At 44.0% G+C, this 22,737-nt stretch overlaps 1 protein-coding gene across 2 annotated transcripts in view; it reads right to left on the bottom strand.

Annotated features, from left to right (window-relative positions):
* dusp22a (dual specificity phosphatase 22a) overlaps positions 1 to 22,737 on the bottom strand; it is a 134,113-nt gene that overhangs the window by 90,753 nt on the left and 20,623 nt on the right. For both annotated transcript variants that reach the window (XM_078210593.1, XM_078210592.1), the window contains exons 3-4: positions 6,000 to 6,033; positions 1,529 to 1,611 (exon numbers count right to left, since the gene is read on the bottom strand). In XM_078210593.1, coding sequence (XP_078066719.1) covers positions 1,529 to 1,611; positions 6,000 to 6,033 — 117 coding nt within the window. The remainder of the gene's footprint in view (positions 1 to 1,528; positions 1,612 to 5,999; positions 6,034 to 22,737) is intronic.

Genomic DNA, 22,737 nt, shown 5'->3' with positions numbered 1-22,737 from the left:
TTTTCTTTTGTACCCACACATGTGTCTTTATTTCATCTTCTTGTGGTATCTCGAATGTTCCATTGCTTATTGAAAAAAGAATCCAACCTGCTTTCCATTTATAAGCGATTACTTTAAAGGATCCGTTCCAACTATAAAAAGTGAGATTTGCCAACATGCGCAGTTTTTTTTTAAATTAACCGAGGCAAGAAATTTATCTGCTTTGTTTTTTTTTTAATAACTTCTTTGAGAAGTTATTGAATGTAAGGGTTTTAATTTGTACATTTGGAATGGCACAAGCCCAAGTCTAACGACCGTCATTACTCATTAACCCGGGTGTTTTGTGCTGTCAGATTTAACCGCTAGTCTTGCATGCCATTGTGGAAACTGCTTTTGAGAGAGTTGTTGAGCTCGATAAACTCTCAAGACCAGGAGCTTACAAATTTTCATCCCCAATTCAAATATCTGCTTGTCTATTTTTAAACTGAACATGTGACAGATGTAAAACACACATTTACTCTTTTTTTCAAAAGTGGTATCAATAATGATTTCCCTTCTCTATGTACAAGATCTCAAGATGGCGCCAAAGCGAGGTGACTTCTTGCAAGTTGTGCCCAGCACACCTTCTAATTCTATCTTTTACTCTCGTTCTATGCTTCTAAAACTTTATTCTAACTCTTTTAAACTCTCTAACAATGCTTAATGAAGTTGATCTTTCTCTACACCCCAGCTATGACTGTAGCGCTACATCCTACACTCTCTCGTTTCCTTCTTGGTGAACGGTATGTTTTGTATGTATAGCACGCAAGAAACAATACTTTTCACTGTGTACTAATTTATGTGACAATAATAAATCAAATCAAATTAAATCAAATCACAATACCATACCATTGCCTGAAAATCTGGGTCTGAAATTAAGAAGGGCGCAAAGATAAAAGGCTAAGAAGAGAAAGGGTAGGGAGAGTGAGAGACAGAGCAGGAGAGAGTTGGAGAGAGAGAGAGGTGGGGGAAAGAGTCAGGGGAGCAAGTGAGAAAGAGAGGGAGAACGGGAGGGAGAGAGGCAGGAGAAAGAGGCGGGGATGTGAGAGAAAGAGTGGGAGGGAGAGGCGAGAGTGAGAGGCCGAGGAACAAAAGCAAGAGAGAGAACACAGGAGAGAGAGAGATGGGGAAAGAAGTAGGGGATCAAGAGAGAAAGAGAGTGCTATAAAGAGAGGTAGGGGAAAGAGGCGGGGGAGCAAACAGACAAAAGAGCGGGAGAGAGGTGAAAGATAGAGGGTGACAGGGGAATAAGAACAAAAGCTCATAAGAGACTGGGGAGAGAAGCAGAGGATGAGGAGAGAGGGAAAGAGAGTAAGAGAAAAACACTATCATTTCATAATTCACTTCAAAGTATCAAGGTAAAACTTTGTCTATTATGGGCTGCACCCGCTTACTTCCAAAGATTACATTTTTCTAATGCGTACTTATGGTACCACCTTCCCATGGATGGCAGATAAACACAATCGGACAAACATTACTGTTGCAATTCTTGCTCAGTTGCGACACTTACCTCAAGCACAGGCTTGGCATTGTGGCAAATAGACAAGACATGGGAGATCCCATTCTTTACCAGGTTGTCTTTGTCCTGGGAGTCTGTGGAGGAGAGTAAATGCAAAAACCATAGTCACAGTTACTTAACGCAAAGAATAAGGGTGAATTACAACCTGGCAAAGCTATTTCTATGTAACTGTGGGATGTGGCCAGCAATTAATGTAAGCCTCACCCTGGGTTATTTCACAATAGCACACATGGTTCTAACAATTTGTGGAAATTTTACTGAAATGTTGGCTCATTTCACAGTGTAGGTAACGAGGCAAGATCACCTCCGATAACAAAACAAAAACATAGACTTTGCAAATCACAAAAATAGAACAGAAAATGCTGGAAATACACAGCAGATTGGTGACCTTTGGAACAAAGATATCAGTTCTGGGTGGGCCCTTTTGTCGGATTGATTCTAATGAACTGTCCCACCTAATCGGTGTCAGAGGACAATGGAGTTGTAGACAAGCCTTCCTGTTCCTCTTTGTGCAAAGTGTTCCAAAATTAAATCGCAGCAAGCAGGGATTCCCATTCCCTTGAGCGTTTATGCAGAAGGCAAAAGCACTGCTTGTTCCAGGCTGAGCCTTGAGCTGACTGATTGCAGAGCTCCATTTCAATCTTCATTTACAGAATGAGAACAGCAAGACATCCTCAGAGTGCTGGCGTTTATCCACACAGTGACCCTGAGCATCAACCTCTGCACACTGCATCTTCAACTCTCTGCCTTTTTCAGGCAGACACAGCAGGAATAACTTCCCTTCCCTTCCTTTCTTAAAATTTAAAGTTTATTTATTAGTCACAAGTAGGCTGACATTGACACTGAAATGAAGTTACTGTGAAAATCCCTTAGTCGCCACATTCCGGCACCTGTTCGGGTACACTGAGGGTCAATTTAGCATGGCCAATGCACCTAACCAGCACATCTTTGGACTATGGGAGGAAACCCACGCAGGCACAGGGGGGAACATGCAAACGCCACACAGTTGCCACTCCTCTCCTGAAGCTACTGACTCTTGCTAGGGTTCAGCCCTACGGGCATCAACCACCCTCTGAAGTGCCTCTCCCAGGTGCTCAATATTCACCAATGGACCAATTGAACCATGGGAGCCATCACAGCAGAGCCCACTCTTTCCTCACCTGCCCACCCCTGGGTGTATGAGCTCTTCAACAGCCATCAGATCAATGTCAGGACCAAGAATCAGGGGGGCGGGACGGTGACACAGTGGTTAGCACTGCTACCTCACAGTGCAAGGGACCCGGGTTCAATTCCGGCCATGGGTGACTGTGTGAGGTTTGCATGTTCTCCCCGTGTCTGCATTGGTTTCCTCTGGGTGCTCCGGTTTCCTCCCACAGTCCAAAGATGTGCAGATTAGGTGCATTGGCCATGCTAAATTGCTCCTTAGTGTCCCAAGATGTGCAGGTTCTAAGGCCTGAGGCAAAACTCAAACAATTTTGATAAATTTTCCTTCATTGAACATTGAAAACAAAAATAATGGATGCACTTAAATATAGCTTTGTATTAATAGATGATCTAACTGAAATAGTAAAAATTATTAAAGGGTTTAAAAGGATAGAGAGAGAAAGAGAGAAACTAGTTCCTACGGTGGGGGAGTTCAGAACAATCGTGTGCAATGTTAAAATTCAATCTTGTCCATTAAGGAAACATTTTCACATCGAGGGTAATTGGAAATCTGGAACTTTCTCCTCCAAAAACTGTGGGTCAAATTCAAAATTTCAAAACTGAGCTTCACAGATTTTCGTTAGGTCAGAGGCTCATGGGATACGGAACCAAAGCGGGTAAATGGAATTGAGTTTTAAAAAATAGCCACGATCTAACTGAACGAAGGTAGCCATGATGTGGAGATGCCGGCATTAGACTGGGGTGGGCACAGTAAGAAGTCTCACAACATCGGCGGCACGGTGGCACAGTGGTTAGCACTGCTGCCTCACAGCGCCAGGGACCCAAGTTCGATTCTCGGCTTGGGTCACTGTCTGTGTGGAGTTTGTACATTCTCCCCGTGTCTGCGTGGGTTTCCTCCAGGTGCTCCGGTTTCCTCCCACAGTCTGAAAGACATGCTGGTTAGGTGTGTTGTCCAGAACAGGTGCCGGCAGTGCCGGATTTAGACTTGGTGAGGCCCTAAGCTATATAAAGCTTGGAGGCCCCTTGTTAAAAAGTTACACCAAAAGGTCTCACAAAGGTGCGTACCAAAACAGGACCTTGGGTCCCCACAAAAAAATTGAAAACATAATTATGCCTTTTAATTATTTAATAGCAAGGTATTTAAAGTGAAAAATACAAATTATTTTCAAATGAATGCATTTATTGATTATATATTTATCATTTGGTTGGCTTGATCTCTCTCATAGATTTTGGTAATTTTGGTAATTTTTTGAGTTGCTCTTCAAGCTGATGCTTTCTTTTTCTTTTCTGGTATCCGCTCTTAAATGTTCTCTTCATTGTAAACCTTCTGAAATTTTGTGAGGCCCCTGCGGATTGTGAGGCCCTAAGCTGTAGCTTGTTTAGCTTATGCCTAAATCCGGCACTGGGTGTCAGGGTGCGGTGACGAGGGGAATTTCACAGTAACTTCATTGCGGTGTTAATGTAAGCCTTACTTGTGACGAACAAATAACCTTTAAAAAAAAGTTTAAACCAGGTTAAAGTCCAACGGGGGTTTATTTGGAATCAGGAGCTTTCGGAGCGCTGCATCAGGTGAGTGGACCCACACCCAATGTGTCTCCTGAGGAAGGAGCAGTGCTCCAAAAGCTTGTAATTCCAAATAAACCTGTTGGAATTTAACCTGGTGTTGTGAGACTTCTGACTGAACAAAGGAATGGTTTTGAGGGGCTGAATGGCCTACTCCTGTTGTGGTGGATGCTTTAATGGAGGGATAGCAAACAGAATAGAAGCAAAGAAAAGTAAGGCAAGGTGAAAAAGGGTTGAGGTCTGAATAACATCCTGTTGTTTAATGCTGTCAGTTGCAAAATAACCCTAAATATACACACAGGAAGTGCTGAAAATTTCACAGAGTAAATAGTAAACTTTCAAAGTGAAATATAGCTAAGGATGGAGCCTCTGCCATTTGCTTACATCGAGTTTTCTTCTCAACACAATTACTGTTTGGACCTGGATTTCTTTCTGAGATCACCCATGAGAGGAAATAAATCCAGTAGCCATTATTTATCAATCACATGTGGGAGGTGACAAGGACTGATTCCAAACTGGATGCTGCAACCAATTAAAAACTGTTCACTGTGAGCCTGGTGTCAGATTAGTTCGGGATACAGTAGCATGGTGATAATGTTCCTGGACAAATGATAAGGGGTGGAATTTTATCCTCCCCCGCTACCCCCCTCCCCCCCCCCCCCCACCCCCCCCCCCCCCCCACCCCACACTCCCCCAAGGTGGGTTCCAAGGTGGCAAGATGAGAGAGGAGGGGGTGCATAACATTCCTCTCAGGATCCTGCCCGCCCCGGTCCAGATGCAATGTCACAGTTGGGTAGGTAGCGCCTCCGGTGACAATCCCACCCTTCTGCCTATTAAGGTCCTTACGTGGACATTTGAAGGCCTTTTTCCACCCAGTCTCAATATCAGGGCTGGTGGGAGTAAGTGTGAGCAGGATGGGAGACAGGGAAAGAAGCTTTTCTCTTCTCCATCCCGGGCGGGATGGGGGCAGGGTTCCTTCAGATTTGGGGCACCCCCTCCTCCGGGTCCTTGGAACTCCTGCCCATCACCCCCTGCCCCCCGGCCTACCCCTCTCCCCACACCCCCACCAATACCACAATCACCCCCCCCCCCCCCCCCCGCCCCCCCCCCCCCCATTCCTGATCCCCCAGGTTAGAACTGTCACTGAGAGTAAGGGAAGAGGTTAAAAGAAAAGTTTTTTACACAGCAGGTTGTTGCAAAATGAGATGCTCTGCCACAAAGACTAAAAGCTTTAAAGTTTATTTATTAGTCAGAAGTAGGCTTACATTAACACTTCAATGAAGTTACACTAGTCGCCACACTCCAGCGCCTGTTTGGGTACACTGAGGGAGAATTTAGCATGGCCAATGCACCTAACCAGCAAGTCTTTCGGACTGTGGGAGGAAACACTCTGTGCCACCGTGCCTTCATTTCGGGTCAGACTGTGCAACTACTCGAAGCAGAGAAAGATACAAAGCTTTTGGAAGACAGCTGGGCAGTAATATTAGTTTTGGATTGGTTTTTAGCAGGCTCAGGCATGATGGGCTGAATGGCCTCAGTCTGTGCTGTAAGTTTCTACATTCCTACGACAGGAAGTTCTATTGTCTGCTCTCGACACTGGCCATTGCATTTTAGAGCAGGTAATGGCTTTCTTCAAATGCTGGGCTGAAGAATTTCATGAGACATTAATACAGTTTCAATCCATCGCGATCTTGATAACAGGCCTATCTATTTAAGAAATGATGACCACACTTACCTCTAATATTTCCAAGGTAGAGGCCATCTAAAACCTGGAAAGAGAATAAGATTGCTTTATTAAATCAAGGATACATTCTCTTCACCCTAGCTCCACAACTAACAGTGAGTTCAATGACACCAGTAAATTAATTGATCAGTGAGTTCAACTTCTGCACTGAATGGCAAGTGTGACTCCATGAAGAATGGGTTTGATGTACTACATGATGTGGTGCTCAGCCATACTGCTCAGACTGTGCCACTAGCTTTGATACCCAGTTTGCACTTTGTTAATGAATCCCAGATGAGATGATACTGCACCCATCTATCTCCCTTACCCTGCTGTAAATTAGAAACATAACACAGCTCTGAAAGATGTACCACAACACAGAAGGGACTAATGAAAAAATCAAAGGATCATCCTTTGCCATTTCTGTCAACTCCAGCATGACGCCACCATAAAACATCTTCCCTTCACCCCACTCCCCTGTCAGAATTCTACAGGGACCCCACTCTGGTCCACTCTTCCATCAGCCCCAACTCCTCATCCCCTTCCCACAGCACCACCCCTTGCAATCTCAGAAGGTGCAACACCTGTCCCTTTACCTCCTCACCATCCAAGGCCCCAAACATTCTTTTCAGGTGAAGCAACATTTCACTTGCACCTCCTTCAGTTTGGTCTACTATATTCACTATTGCCAGTATGGTCTCCTCTACACTGGGGAGACTAAACGCAGACTGGGTGACCGCTTTGCGGAACACTTTCACTCAGTCCACAAGCATGACCCCAACCTTCCTGTTGCTTACCATTTCAACTCACCATCCTGCTCTCATGCCCACAAGTTCTTGGCTTGCTGCAGTCTTCCAGTGAAGCCCAATACAATTTGGAGGAGCAGAATCCCATCTTCCGATTAAGCATGTTACAGCCCTCGGAACTCAAGATTGTGTTTAACAACTTTAGACTGTGACCTTTCTCCTCCATCGTGACCTTTTTTTTAATCCAAAAAATGTTCTGGCTCAATGCAAATCCCCTCCCCCACTGGGCCATCTGTCACTTGTTCTTTAGATTTCCTTTCACTGAGCACTGACCTTTGTTCTCCTTTTAACACATTCTGATCTCTTACCTTTATGCCACTGTCAGCACCTGCCATAGTCCTTCACTCTGCCATTAACACTTCCTCTGTCTTGTGCCCTACACATCTTTGTTGCAACCTCTCCAAGCTCCCACCTATTATTCTGCTCCAGTTGCTCCACCTCCTCTTGCACAGTATAAAATCCAACACTTTTCTCCCTCTCCTTAACTCTGAAAAAGAGTCATACAGACTCAAAATGTTAACTCTGTTTCTCTCTCCATAGATGCTGAGTTTATCTAGCAGTTTCTGTTTTTATTTCAGATTTCCAGCATCTTCAGTATTTTGCTTTAACTTAAAAGAAGGCGCTAAGGTGTTTCACACAGGTGATCACATAAGTCTTGATGTCAAAAGAGCAGAGAAGACTGAGGGGTGACCTGATTGAGGTGTTCAAGATTATGAGGAGCATGGACAGAGTGGATAGGGAGCAGTTGTTCCCCTTAGTTGAAGGGTCAGTTATGAGGAGACACAAGTTAAAAGTGAGGGGTAGGAGGTTTAGAGGGGATCTGAGGGAACCCTTTTTACCCAGAGGGTGGTGGCAGTGTGAGATGCACTGCCTGGGAGGGGGGTGGAGGCAGGATGCCTTACATCCTTTATAAAATACCTGGATGGGTACTTGGCATGCCATAACATTCAAGGCTATGGGCCAAGTGCTGGCAAGTGGGATTAGGTGGGCAGGTTAGGGCCTTTCATGTGTCGGTGCTGACTCAATGGGCCGAAGGGCCTCTTCCACACTGTAGTATTCTGTGACTCTGAGAAGTGTGAGATATTTGGGAGGAGGCGGAGCAGGTAAAATGGAACACTTGCAACTTCGAAGGAAATAACCCTGAGAAACAAACTTTTAAAGTCTTGACTCCCAGTCGATTTGCACAAAACCTTATCCTGCGCCTGTCCAACCAATGGCTGCCTGTAGCTGACAGTTTGCAGCCACAGGAACTCCCAGCACTGACCCTACATCTGGATTTTATGATTTTTCACACACAGCCCAACAGTTGCTCACACCTGCGTCTTGTGTAAAATTCCACAGAAGTGCTGCGTTTTCAATTCCTTTCACACCTTTTACGACAGAATCTCCTGATCTCTCATAAAGCATGTATAAAGGTCAGTGCACACTGCTAAAGCTTATGGAGGAAGGAAAGGGGGATTAATCTCAGCATTAGTGCTTACGTGTAAAGTACTTAATTCTGTATGTGCCATACGAAAGCACGCTTCAGAATATCCCCTTCCGAAGAACTCCAGTATTTCAGGATAAGTGCAGGAAGGAGTAAAGGCTTTATGTAAGAACCTTTTCACAATTTACAATCACAAATTAAATTGTAAAATTTATGGTGCAATAAATTAATCCTTAAACTATATCATAGGTCATTGAGTGTCTTTAACACAGAGATAGTTAGGTTCTTGATTAATAAGGGGATGAAGGGTAATGGGGAAAAGGCAGGAGAATGACGATGAGAAAAATATCAGCCAGGATTGAATGGCGGAGCAGACTCGATGGGCCGAGTGGTCTAATTCTGCTCCTATGTCTTATGGTCTTATATCTGAATAAAATTATTAAAATTTGATATTTGCATTACACTAACATTGATCAAAAGAGGGAAGGCAATGGTCCAGTGGTATTATTGCTAGACTATTAATCCAGAAGCTCAGCTAATATTCTGGGGACCCCGGGTTCAAATCCTGCCACGGCAGATGGTGGAACTTGAATTCAATAATAAAAAATATCTGGAATTAAGAATCTACTGATGACCATGAAACCATTGTCGACTGTCGGAAAAACCCATCTGGTTCACTAAGCTCCTTTAGGGAAGGAAATCTGCCGTCCTTACCCAGTCTGGCCGACATGTGACTCCAGAGCCACAGCAATGTGGTTGACTCTCAACTGCCCTCAGACAAGGGCAACGAGGGATGGGCAATAAATGCTGGCCAGCCAGCGATGCCCATGTCCCACGAATGAATAAGAATGAATGAATAAAAGATCAAAATAAGTTGTGGGAAACTTGATGCTGTTTTAAAATGGATCAACTATCACTCCACTTGAAAAGAGAGTCATAGAATCATAGAAATCCTACAGTACAGAAAGAGGCCATTCGGCCCATCGAGTCTGCACCGACCACAATCCCACCCAGGCCCTACCCCCATATCCCTACATATTTATCCACTAATCCCTCTAACCTACGCATCTCAGGAAACTAAAGGCAATTTTAGCATGGCCAATCAACCTAACCCGCACATCTTTGGACTGTGGGAGGAAACCGGAGCACCCGGAGAAAACCCACTCAGACACGAGGAGAATGTGCAAACTCCACACAGACAGTGACCCAAGCCAGGAATCGAACCCAGGTCCCTGGAGCTGTGAAGCAGCAGTGCTAACCACTGTGCTACCGTGCCGCCCATAATGTTGCTGAAGTTAAAGGCAAAATACTGTGGACGCTGGAATCCGAAACAGAAAATGCTGGAGACACTCAGGAGGTCTGACAGCATCTGTGGGGAGAGAATAGAGCCAAAGTTTTGAGTCAGCATGACCCTTCAATCCTGACTCGAAACGTTGGCTCTATTCTCTCTCCACAGATGCTGTCAGACCTGCTGAGTTTCTCCAGCATTTTCTGTTTGTGGTGCTGAAATTTTTCATCTTGCACTCATCAGGACAAATGCAAGAATGTCAAATTTTAAATGATCCCAACAATTTATACCACGGGAAAAAAGGGTGCTGACTGGTTGGGAAGTTGACTCTGGTTGGCTGAGGTGTGAGAACTATAGGCTTAGCAAACTCCTAGGTAATGCAAAAAGGGTACAAGAACTGAACAGATTTCTTCCATTTGTAGAGAATGGGTTCCTGAGTAGGTCGCTTCTAACAAATATAAATGAGCGCACCTAATTATCTTGAATTGTTTGTTAGTATAGCTATTGGCACACACAGGATTGGTCAGCAAGTGCAGCCCAATCTCAGAACTACATCAAACAGTAGATGTATGAATTTCAATGCTGATGCGATGATAGGTTATAGATCCCAGAAATTGGTTGATTGAATCAAACAGCCTGTTCATTCGGTTGTTCGTAATAGGCAGAGTACAGACTGTACTCAACCAGCCCACACTTGCAAAACCCAAAACAAAACATCTCATTGTACTCCCACATTGCTGTTAGATCTTATAGATTTTTGTTGCACTGTTTCGATACAAGTCTGTTTCCTAGCGACTGATTCCATTTGTCTCATGAGCGAATGTCTGAATCTGAACCAGACTATTCATGACCTTGGTGTCATATTTGACCCTCTTTTGAGCGACAGATGACATGACTAAGACTGCCTATTCCCAGCTCTGTAATAATGCCCGACTCCACTCCGCCTTGCCTCCAGAATTTCCCAAAAAAACTGCTGTGTCATTTTGGGTGAGAAAGCCGGCAGATCCAGCGTGATCAGGATCACAATTTTCCCCATGTTTCTTTGGGAGGGGGGCGGGGCCTAAACACACCGGCAAGCCTGACTTGACAGAGATTGGGCCACTGTTTTTAAAGGGCAAGATTATGCCTCTCAAACTCCAGAGTGGAACTTTCCTCTCTAGGGCAGGATTTTCCATCTGGGCTCGACCCGGAAAATCCCGCCCGAGGTCAACGGATCTTAGCATAGCGCTGTTCCGCCAGCTGCGATTCCCATGGTGGGTGGGTCAGAAAAACTCCGACCACAATATCTAACTCAGAGACAAGAGCGCCACATTACAACAGGAACTACACTTCAAAAGTACCTAATTGGCTGTAAAGTACTTTGGAACAGTCTGAGGTTGTGAAAGGTGCTACATTAATGCAACTTCTCCCCTTCTTGCTTTACAAAGATTGATGCACATCCTGCAGTAGGGACCAGACGATCCTTGTTTAGAAGGCCAAACTAACACACAACATGTAAGAAACTTCTGCTAATTTGTAAACTGGCCGGCAGCTCACTTTTCACATCAGTTCCACTCAAGCAGAGGCCTGGGATCCTAATTTAAACCCTGTAGATTTCACCCGAAACTAACTGGTGCTACTTGCTCTCAGCGTGTGGTTAGTTGCAAAGGAATTAAACCCAGAGACTTTATAAGCATCAAAATCCATCAGGAGGTTTTTTCTTTAATAATGTTGCTATGAATAAAAGCTGATTGCAAACAGATTCTGTTTCTTGGCAAGTGTATGTCTGAGATAAGTCTGGCAAGTTTACTGCATTTCTTTGTAAAGGTCAGCTTGTGGTCAGACTACCATGCACGTTCTAGAATGTTCCAGTTTGGATTATTAACCTTTCTGACAGCATGGGTTTGCAAAATCATCCCTGTTCTTTGCTCTGCAATAATAAGTTTTAAAATTTATTTTTATTCATTTATGGGATGTGGGCAATGTTGGTAGTGCCAGTGTTCATTGCCCATTCCAAATTTCCTTCAGAAGATGATGGTGAACTATCTTCTGGAACTGCTGCAGAATCATAGAATCCCTACAGTGCAGATGGAGGCCATTCGGCCCATCGAGCCTGCACCGACAACAATCCCACCCAGGCCCTATCCCCATAACCCCTTGTATTTACCCTGCTAATCCCCATGACACTAAGTGGCAATTAAGAATGGCCAATCAACCTAACCCGCATATCTTTGGACTGTGGGGGGAAACCCACGCAAACATGGGGAGAATGTGTAAACACAACACAGTCACCCGAGGCCAGAATTGAACCCAGGTCCGTGGCGCTATGAGGCAGCAGTGCTAACCGCTGTGCCACCTTGCCACTGTAGTTAGTGTGGGGAAGGTGCTGTTAGGTAGAGATTCCTTAGATTTTGACCCAGCAACAAGTGAAGGAATAGTGATGTATTTTTGGACTAATCCTTCTGCCCATGCTTCTAGCAGGTCTATGGTGATCTATGGCTGCATGGTGGCACAGTGGTTAGCACTGCTGCCTTACAATGCCAGGACCCCGATTCAATTCCCAGCTTGGGTCACTGTCTGTGTGAAGTTTGCACGTTCTCCCCGTGTCTGCATGGGTTTCCTCCGGGTGCTCTGGTTTCCTCCCACAGTAAGAAGTTTAACAACACCAGGTTAAAGTCCAACAGGTTTATTTGGTAGCAAAAGCCACACAAGCTTTCGGAGCTCTTAGCCCCTTCTTCAGGTGAGTGGGAATTCTGAATTCCCACTCACCTGAAGAAGGGGCTAAGAGCTCCGAAAGCTTGTGTGGCTTTTGCTACCAAATAAACCTGTTGGACTTTAACCTGGTGTTTAAATTCCTCCCACAGTCCAAAGATGTGCGGGTTAGATGGATTGGCCATGCTAAATTGTCCTTAGTGACAGGGGGACTAGCTATGGTAAATGCATGGGGTTATGGGGATAGGGACTGGGTGGGATTGTGGTTGGTGCAGATTCAATGGGCCGAATGGCCTGCTTCTGCACTGTAGGATTCTATAATTCTATCCATCACCAAGGACACATCTGGCTCCTACAGAACAAATTGATCCTTTTCTTCTCACTGCCTCAAAGGTGCACTGTTCACTGGAGTGCATCACTGGAGTGTGGAGAGCAGCTCTGTGGTACTTGCAGACATGACGGTTCATCAGGCATTTAACCCAAACCATGGGTACGTTTAGACTGTGGTGGGGGTGCAATTCTATCGCCATTTGGCACCACAGAGGCACTTAACAACATGGATGCTGTATAGCAACCAGGATTGGCAATCCTACAGCTCATGCCCCAGACCAGGAGAGCAGAGACTAATTGTGTAGTCACTGCTCCAACTGAAATCAGCAAACCCAGCAAATGGGTCCCAATACCAGCAACAACTTGCATTTATGTAGCGTCCTCAACATAGTGAAATTTTCGCAAAGCACTTCGCAGGAACGCAATTGGACAGAATATGACACCAAGCCACGTAAAAACACGTTATGATAGGTGGCCAAACAGGTCAACTTTAAGCAAAAATAGAAAATGCTGGAAAATCTCAGCAGGTCTGACAGCACCTGTGGGGAGAGAATAGAGCCAACTTTTCGAATGAGTTCTGACGAAGGGTCATCCAGACTCGAAACGTTGGCTCTGTTCTCTTTCCACAGATGCTGTTAGACCTGCTGAGCTTTTCCAACATTTTCTGCTTTTGTTTCAGATTCCAGCATCTATAGTATTTCATTTTCACCCTAGGTCAGTTCTTAGAATATAGAATCCATACAGTGCAGAAGGAGGCCACTCAGCCCATCAAGTCTGCACCAACCAAAATCTCACCCAGGCCCCATCCCCGTAACCCCACGGATTTACCTTCCTCATCTCCCTGACACTTAGGGTTAATTTAGTATGGCCAATCCACCTAACTCGCACACCTTTGGAGTGTGGGAAGAAACCAGGGCACCCGGAGGAAACCCATGCAGACACAGGGAGAATGTGCAAACTCCACTCAGCCAGTGACCCAAGGACGGAATTGAACCCGGGTCCCTGACACTGTGAGGCAGCAGTGCTAACCACTGTGCCACCGTGCCGCCCATAAGTGTGACTTAATACAGGAGAGAGAGGGTGAGAAGAACGCAGAGGTTTGTGGTGGGAATTTCAGAGTCCAGGGCCCAGGTGACTGAGGGCAAGGCCATCAGTGCAATTAAAATTGGGAATGCTCAAGAGGCCAGAATTGGTGGAGTGCAGAGGTCTGAGAATGTCGTACAGTTGGCGTAGATTAAAAAGATGGTGGGAGGGTAGTGTTGGTGAGGGCATGGAGGGAATTGAAAACAGGGATGAGAATTTTAAAATCAAGGCATTGCTGGATCAGGAGTTACTGTGGATGAGTGAACACAAACACTGCTGCCTCACAGCGCCAGGGACCTGGGTTCAATTCCAGCCTCGGGTGACTGTCTGTGTGGAGTTTGCACATTCTCCCCGTGTCAGTGTGGGTTTCCTCCGGGTGCTCCGGTTTCCCCCCACAGTCCAAAGATGCACAGATTAGATTGATGGGCTGTGTTAAATTGCCTCTTCATGTCAGGGGGATTAGCAGGGTGAATACATGGGGTTACAGGGATAGGGGCTGAGTGGAATTGTGGGGTCGGTGCAGACTCGATGGGCCAAATGGTCTCCTCCTGCACTGCATGGATTCTATGATTCTATGACAAGGATGATGTGCGAACGGGACTTAGTGTGAATTAGGAAGCCAGGCAACAAGGATTTGGATCAGCTCCAGCTTACAGAGGGTGGCAAGTGGGAGGAAGGCCAGGAGGATATTGGTATAGACTGACATATGATATTCTTGTGCAGCGTTGGAAAATATGGATCATATTCAACATCATTATAAACCTCCCCCAGTCTGTGCTTAAGATATCACGCTGGGAGCTAATGACGTAATGTGAGTTGCTGCCGAATATAGCCTGCTGTTGGAGTAAATACATGGTCTAAATTCAGCTCAGACTGCTGCTTTCCTGAGAAGAGATTGCTTGACATCTGCTAGGTTACTGGCATGGGACTGTGACGTTAAACATGTGCACTGAAACCCCCCCAGAAAGGGGCCACAGGCGTTATACAGTACAACAACAACATGCATTTATATAGCATCTTTAACAAAGTTAAATATTCCAAGATGCCTCTAAGTGTTATTAAAGAACATTGGACACTGAGGAGATATTAGGACAGATGACCAAATGCTGGGGCAGTAGAGATTTGGATGAACTCAACTCGATGGAGAGTGGAAGGTCGGTGTGGACATTTAGACCAACCCCTCCCCCAATTTCATCCTGTGGTTATCCCTCTTTTAAATTCCTTTTATCATGCAGTTCCGTTCATTGAATCAGGGGCCCGTCGCTGAAGTTTACAACTTTATCCCATGTATAGCTGTGGATTTAAGTGAACGCCTTGAGTCCAGAAATCCATGGGCTGTGAGAATGTGTTTTTCAGTGCTGAACACAAGACTTCTACCTTCTGTGCCACTGCACTGTAGTCGCACCTTATAAAAGCACACAGTGCACTACCAAGTATAGACTTCAGATGAAGCAGCTTTAGAGGGCCAGAGGCTAATTGGACTAGGTTGTGCAGATGGAATTTAGTCCCTATTTAAAGTCCTTATTTTGAAGCAATATTTTGGTTTTATGTTCTCATTTATGGTTAAGTAGGGAAACTTGTGACAGGATGGGATGCAGACAGGAGGTATTCGGGGCATTCAGGTTGGTGGATACACAAAGAGGGGCTTCAGTGCTGCCACTTGTAAAGCATTGAAATTACAGCAATAACCGCACCGGTTCCCGTTATAAATGTGGACATGGGAATTTTAAAGAGAAAGTTGGCATAAGAGGGAGGGAACACATTATAAGCGTGAGTGATTATAGCATAAAGGGAAAGTCTTCGACTCATTTACTGCATGCTGGCCTTGCAAGGAGTTATAAGGAAAAGGGAATGGATGCAAGTGAAGATGGTTAACATTATATGCAGTAGCAATGTAACGTCAATGTGGAAATAAAGCAGGAAAATGATCATTGAGTAAGAAACTATTTACTTCACATTTAGAATTGACATGAATTGGCATATGTCCTTAATGAAACTGGCTGAAAATGTCCTTTTCTGTTACAGTGACTGATTTATCACCGATGCACTCATATAGTGAGCTACCAGTCCTCACAATCTTTCATCTAGAAATGCTTGTCCACTTTTTTAACACACATGCATACTCACTACTCACTCTTTGACACACTCAGTTGCCTACTCACTGTTATGCACGCATTCATACACATGAATCCTTACTTACTCTTTCACCTTAGAACAGCATTTCCTGATTGATTTGACAGGCAGATTCAGTCACACCCTCATCCATTGTCTTGCCGAGACCAAAAGAACATTCTTTTCTGATTTCATGGCCTCTCTTTGTTTACAGTGCTACCCCTCAGAGCTAATGGTCCATGGGGATTGACAAGAAGCCCCAGGGTCAGTCTAGGAATAGGCCATAAGCATCAACAACTCCAGTTTTCAATGTGAAAACAGTAGGGTTGGTGACTGAATTTAGAATGGGCTAGTTAATTGAATGCAGATCTCCACAGAGAATTCTATAGAGAAGGTGATTTGTAAGGGCTGGAATAAAGCCAGGATTACTGTATGACTAAATATTTAACACTGATAGTGTTCAGTCACTGGCTGAATTTATTGATGTCTTCTGGAATGGGATCCATGGAAGGAAGGGTGAGTTAACTATGTAGGAGCTGAAATTTCAAAATTACGATGGTATGTTCAGTCTGAAGAATTAAGTCTTGAACTTATCGGAGGTGTGTCGTTGAACCATCGAATCCCTACAGTGCAGAAGGAGGCCATTTGGCCCATCAAGCCTGCACCGACTCTCTGAAAGAGCATCTTATCCAGGCATTATGCTCCTCTAATCCACTTAAATTTTTACTATTGAAGGTGCATTTCTTTCCCTTATTTTTACTTCCAAAATATGTTACTGCACATTTTCTGTAATGAACTGGATCTGTCACCTTTCTGCCCATCATGCTAAGTTTAAGTTTTTAAGTTTAAGTTTATTTATTAGTGTCACAAGTAGGCTTACATTAATCGTGGGGGTGGCACGGTGGCACACTGGTTAGCACTGCTGCCTCACAGCTCCAGGGACCTGGGTTCAATTCCCGGCTCGCGTCACTGTCTGTGTGGAGTTTGCATGTTCTCCCCGTGTCTGCGTGGGTTTCCTCCAGGTGCTCCGGTTTCCTCCCACAGTCCAAAGATGTGCAGGTTTGGTGAACTGGCCATGCTAAATTCTCCCTCAGTGTATCCGAACAGGCACTGGAGTGTGACAACTAGGGGATTTTCACAGTAACTTCATTGTAGTGTTAATGTAAGCCTACTTGTGACAAATAAATAATAATAATAATAATAGACATTAACACTGCAATGAAGTTACTGTGAAAATCCCTAAACGCCATACTTCAGCGCCTGTTCAGCTATACTGAGGGAGAATTTAGCACGGCCAATGCACCTAACCAACACTAGTCTATCTATGTGGTCTTGCGGCATTTCATAATCTCATGATGTTCTCAGGCAATCAGAATTCGTTTGACACATTCTCATTATTGAGAGGGGAGGTTATATAGTTGCTTCTGGAATCAGGTGTTGCATCCACTATCCTTTTGATGTGAAAATATTACTGTGCCGCTCTGACTGAACAGCAAGGATAGCTTTTGCCACATTCATGACCCAGGTGGTCTTATAGGTTGGCATCACAAAAGCTTGGACATCCACCCATCATATCCCCAAATGGTCAGGAAACCTTGAGCCCTTTTTCCTAATTTGGACTGCTGACAGATGAGAACTCCTTCTGACAAAAAAATTACTTCTTCATTCTTTGCTCTGAAATAGTAAAAAGTTAGAGATTTTTTTTATTCATTCATGGGATGTGGGCAAAGCTGGCGATGCCAGCACTGATTGTCCAGCCCTAACTTCCTTACAAAGGTGATAGTGTGCTACCTTCTGGAATGGCTGTAGTAAGTGTGGTGAAGGTCCTCGAAGGGTGCTATTAAGTAGCGATTCCTTAGATTTTGAACAATAACAGTGAAGAAATCATTATATATTTCCAAATCAGAATGGTGTGTGACTTAGAAGGAAACCTGCAAGCCATAGTATTCATATATTCCTGCTGCTATTGTCCATCTAGATATTAGAGGTTAACAATCCTGGAGATGCTGTCAAAGAAGCCTTGACTCAGTGTATTTTGTAGATGGTATATTCTGCTGCCACAGTGTGCTAGTGCTGGAGGGAACAAATGTTTAATGTGGTGGATGAAATGTCATTCAAGTGGGCTTTGATGGTGTCAAACATATTGAGTGTTGTTGGAGCTGCACTCATCCAGACAAGTGGGGAGTATTTCATCACACTCCTGATTTGTGCCTTGTAGATGGTGGATAGGGTTTTGGAAGAACATACAAATATATGAACAGAGGAATGAGGAGCAGGAGTGGTAGTTCGGCCTCTCAAGCCTGCTCCACCATTCCATAGGATCATGGCTCATCTGATTGTGGTCTTCAATCCACATTCACGCCTACCCCCGATATCCTTTGACTCCCTTGTTGGTCAACAATCAACCTATCTCTGCCTCACCAATATTCAATGGCCCTACATCTATAGTTCTCTGGGAAAGAGTGTTCCACAGACTCACAACCCTCTGAGAAAAAAACATCCTCTTCATCTCTGTCTTAAACGGGAGACCCCTTAGTTTTAAACCATGTCCCTTTGTTCTGATCTCTCGTAAAAGGTGAAATAGTCCTTCAGTATCCACGCTGTCAAGTCCCGTCAGAATCTTATACATTTCAATAAGGTCACCTCTCATTCTTCTAAACTCCAATGGTTACAGGCCCAGATTGCCCAACCTTCACTCAGAAGACAGCCACTCCTCTTCCCATCCCAAGAATCAGTTGAGTGAACCTTCTCTTAATTGTTTCTGCACATTTATATCCTTTCTTAAATAAGGAGACCAAAACTGTACACACTTCTCTAGATGTGGTCTCACCCACTATGCGTACAACTGAAGCAAAACTTCCCTATATTTACATTCCATTCACCTTGCAATAAATGACAACATTCCAGTTGCCTTCCTAATCACTTGCTGTACCCACATAGTAACTTTGTATGATTCCTGCACCAGGACGACCAGATCCCTCTGTACCTCAGAGTTCTGCAATCTCTCCCCGTTTTAATATTATGTTGCTTTTATATTCTTCCTGCCAAAGTGGACAAGTTTACATTTTCCCTCATTGTACTTCATCTGAGAAATGTTTTCCCACTCACTTAACCTATCCCTATCCCTTTGCAAACTCCTTTGCCCTCTTTACAACTTACTCTCCGACCTGTGTCATCAGCATTTTCTTTTCTTGGGATATGGATGTCACTGGCAGGAACAGCGTTCATTGCCCATCCCCAATTGCCCTTGAACTAAAGTGTTTACTAGGCCATTTCAGAGGGCAGTTAAGAATCAACCACATTACTGTGACCTTGGAGTCACACATAGGCCAGACTGGGTAAGGATGATAGATTTCCTTCCTTAAAAGACATTAGCGCTTTTATGACAATCATTGATGGTTTCATAATCACCATTACTGAGACTAGCTTTCAAGTCCACATTTCATTAATTGAATTTAAATTCCACTATCTGCAGTGGTGGGATCTGAACCTAAGTCCCCAGATCGTTAGCTTGGGCCTCTGGATTACTAGCCCAGTGACGTTACCACTACTCCACCATCTCCTTTCACCAAACCATACATTTGGTCCCTTCATTAAAGTCATTTATATAAATTGTAGACACTTGGGGCCACAGCATTGGTCCCTATGGCATTCCATTTGTCACCTCTTGCCAACCCAATGATGACCCACTGATGTCTACTCTCCATTTTCTGTTAGCCAACCAATTCTTTTTTTATGCTAATGTTACACCCTACACCATAAGTTCTTATTTTGTGTACCTTGATGTAGTACCTTATCAAATGCATTCTGGAAATCGAAGTGCAGTACATCCCCTTTCTCCAGTTACCTTGTTACTTCTTCAAAGAGCTCCAATAAATTCATCAAACATGAATTCCCTTTCACAAAACCATGTTGACTCTGCCTGATTGCATTGGAATTTTCTAAGTGTCCTACTATACCCTCCTTAATAACAGATTCGAGCATTTTCCTTTCGAGAGATGTTACGGTAACTGGCCTGTAGTTTGCTGCTTTCTGTCTCCCTCCTTTCTTGAATAGAGAAGTTACATTCATTATTTTCCAATCTGACGGGACCTTTCCAGCATCAAGGGAATTTAAAAAAACAGTGCAGCTAATATCTCAGTGACCTCTTCTTTTAAGACTCTAGGGTGAAGTCCATTAGGACCTGGGGACTTGTTATCTTTTGGTTCTAATAATTTTCTCAGAACCCGTCTCCTGGTAATTTAATTGTTGTAAGTTCCTCCCTCCCTTTCACCTCCTGATTCACAATTATTTCTAGGATGTTGTTTGTATCCTCTACAGTGAAGACAGATGCAAAATACCTGTTCAATTCAGCCACCATTTCCTTATTTCCCATTATTAACTCCCCAGGCTCACTTTCTAGAGGACCAACACTCACTTTACCAACTCCTGTCCTTCTGTAGAACTCTTACCATCTGTTTCTTATATTTCTAACTAACTTTCTCTCATACTCTAACTTATCCCTCCTTATTAATCTTTTAGTTGTTCTTTGCTTTTCTTTATATCCTATCCAATCTTCTGACCTGCCACTCATCTTTATGGAATAATACATTTTTTCTTTCAATTTGATACTGTCTTTAACATCCTTAGTTAGCAACTCCTCTTGAGTCTTTTTCACTGGAATGTATTTTTTCAGAATATTCTGAAGTATCTCCACAAATGTCTGCCATTGCTTCTCTACTGACCTGTCCCTGAGCCTAATTTCCCAATTCATTTTCCCCAGCTCTGTCTTCATGCCCTCATAATTGCCTTTATTTAAGTTTAAAACACTGGTCTTAGACCCACGCCTCTGTCCCTCAATAAATGTGAAATTCAGTCATATTATGACCAGTGCGATCAGAGGGAGTCTTCACTATGAGGTCATTAGTTAATCCTGCCTCATTGTACATTACCGGATTTAGTACAGCCTGCTCTCTGGTTGGTGCTAGAATATGTTGCTCTAAGAAACAGTCCCAAAAACACTCAATGTGTGACAGGTGTTGAGCCACTCATGGCAGAATTCCTCCACTTCACCTACTCTTGCAGTATGTATGGGACTCGTCCAGTTAAATTTCTGGTCCCCGGGCAGAGATATTTGAAGGGTTGCAAATGTGATGCCTTTGTTTAAGAAGGGCTGCAGGGAAAAGCCTGGGAACTATAGGCCAGTGAGCCTAACGTCTGTAATGGGTAAGTTGTTAGAAGGTATTTTGAAAGACAGAATCTACAGACATTTAGAGAGGCAAGGACCAATTAGAGACAGTCAGCATTACTTTGTGAGTGAAAAATCATGTCTCACGAATTTGATTGAGTTTTTTGAAGGGGTAACCAAGAAGGTAGATGAGGGCAGTGCAGTCAACGTTGTCTACATGGACTTTAGCAAGGCCTTTGACAAGGTACCACATGGTAGGTTGTTGCATAAGGTTAAATCCCACGGGGTCCAGGGTGAGGTAGCCAATTGGATACAAAGTTGGCTTGATGACAGAAGACAGAGGGTGGTTGTAGAGGGTTGTTTTTCAAACCGGAGGCCTGTGACCAGCGGTGTGCCTCAGGGATGGTGCTGGGTCCACTGTTATTTGTCATTCATATTAATGATTTGGATGAGAATTTAGGAGGCATGGTTAGTAAGTTTGCAGATGACACCAAGATTGGTGGCATAGTGGATAGTGAAGAAAGTTATCTAGGATTGCAACGGGATCTTGATCAGTTGGGCCAGTGGGCTGATGAATGGCAGGTGGAGTTTAATTTAGATAAATGTGAGGTGATGCATTTTGATAGATTGAACTAGGGCAGGACTTACTCAGTTAATGGTAGGGCGTTGGGGAGAGTTATAGAACAAAGAGAACTAGGGGTACATATTCATAGCTCCTTGAAAGTGGAGTCATAGGTGGACAGGTGAAGAAGGCATTCAGCATGCTTGGTTTCATTGGTCAGAACATTGAATACAGGAGTTGGGACATCTTGTTGAAGTTGTACAAGACATTGGTAAGGCCACACTTGGAATACTGTACAGCTCTGGTCACCTTATTATAGAAAGGATATTATTAAATCAGAAAGAGTGCAGAAAAGATTTACTAGGATGCTGCCAGGACTTGATGGTTTGAGTTATAAGAAGAGGCTGGATAGACTCGGACTTCTTTCCTTGCAGTGTAGGAGGCTTAGGGGTGACCTTGTAGAGGGCAGCACGGTGGCACAGTGGTTAGCAGCGCTGCCTAACAGTGCCAGAGACTTGGATTCGATTCCTGGCTTGGTTCACTCTCTGTGTAGAGTCTGCACGTTCTCCCCATGTCTGCGTGGGTTTCCTCCGGATGTTCCGGTTTCCTCCCACAGTTTGAAAGGTGTGCTGGTTAGGTGCATTGACCTGATCAGGCGCCAGAGTATGGCGACTAGTGGATTTTCACAGTAACTTCATTGCAGTATTAATGTAAGACTTACTTGTGACTAATAAATAAACTTTATCTTTTACTTTACTTTATAGAGGTCTATAAAATAATGAGGGGCATAGATCAGCGAGATAGTTAACAACTTTTCCCAAAGGTAGAGGAGTCTAAACTAGAGGGCATAGGGTTTAAGGTGAGAGGGAGAGATACAAAAGGGTCCAGAGGGGCAATTTTTTTCACACAGAGGGTGGTGAGTGTCTGGAACAAGCAGCCAGAGGTAGTAGAAGAGGTGGGTACAATTTTGTCTTTTATAAAGCACTTAGACAGTTATATGGATAAGATTGGTATAGAGGGATATGGGCCAAACACGGGCAATTGAGACTAGCTCAATGGTAAAAACTGGGCGGCATGGACAAGTTGGGCCAAAGGGCCTGTTTGCATGCTGTAAACCTCTATGACTCTACGACTCTATATTCAATATAAGCAACTATATAATCATCACCATGTTTTATTCTAAAGAGTGGCATAACATTAATTTAAACATCAAAATGAATGTTCATTCTCTATTAATCTCCATGCAGTAATATAAGCCTATCAAGGTGTTACGTTGGACTGATGT

Source organism: Mustelus asterias, chromosome 4 (genome assembly GCF_964213995.1).
Source record: "Mustelus asterias chromosome 4, sMusAst1.hap1.1, whole genome shotgun sequence".
In the NCBI taxonomy this organism is placed as follows: Eukaryota; Metazoa; Chordata; class Chondrichthyes; order Carcharhiniformes; family Triakidae; genus Mustelus; species Mustelus asterias.
The sequence above is the reverse complement of the archived record's forward strand: the minus strand, read 5'-3'. Positions and strand labels throughout refer to the sequence as shown.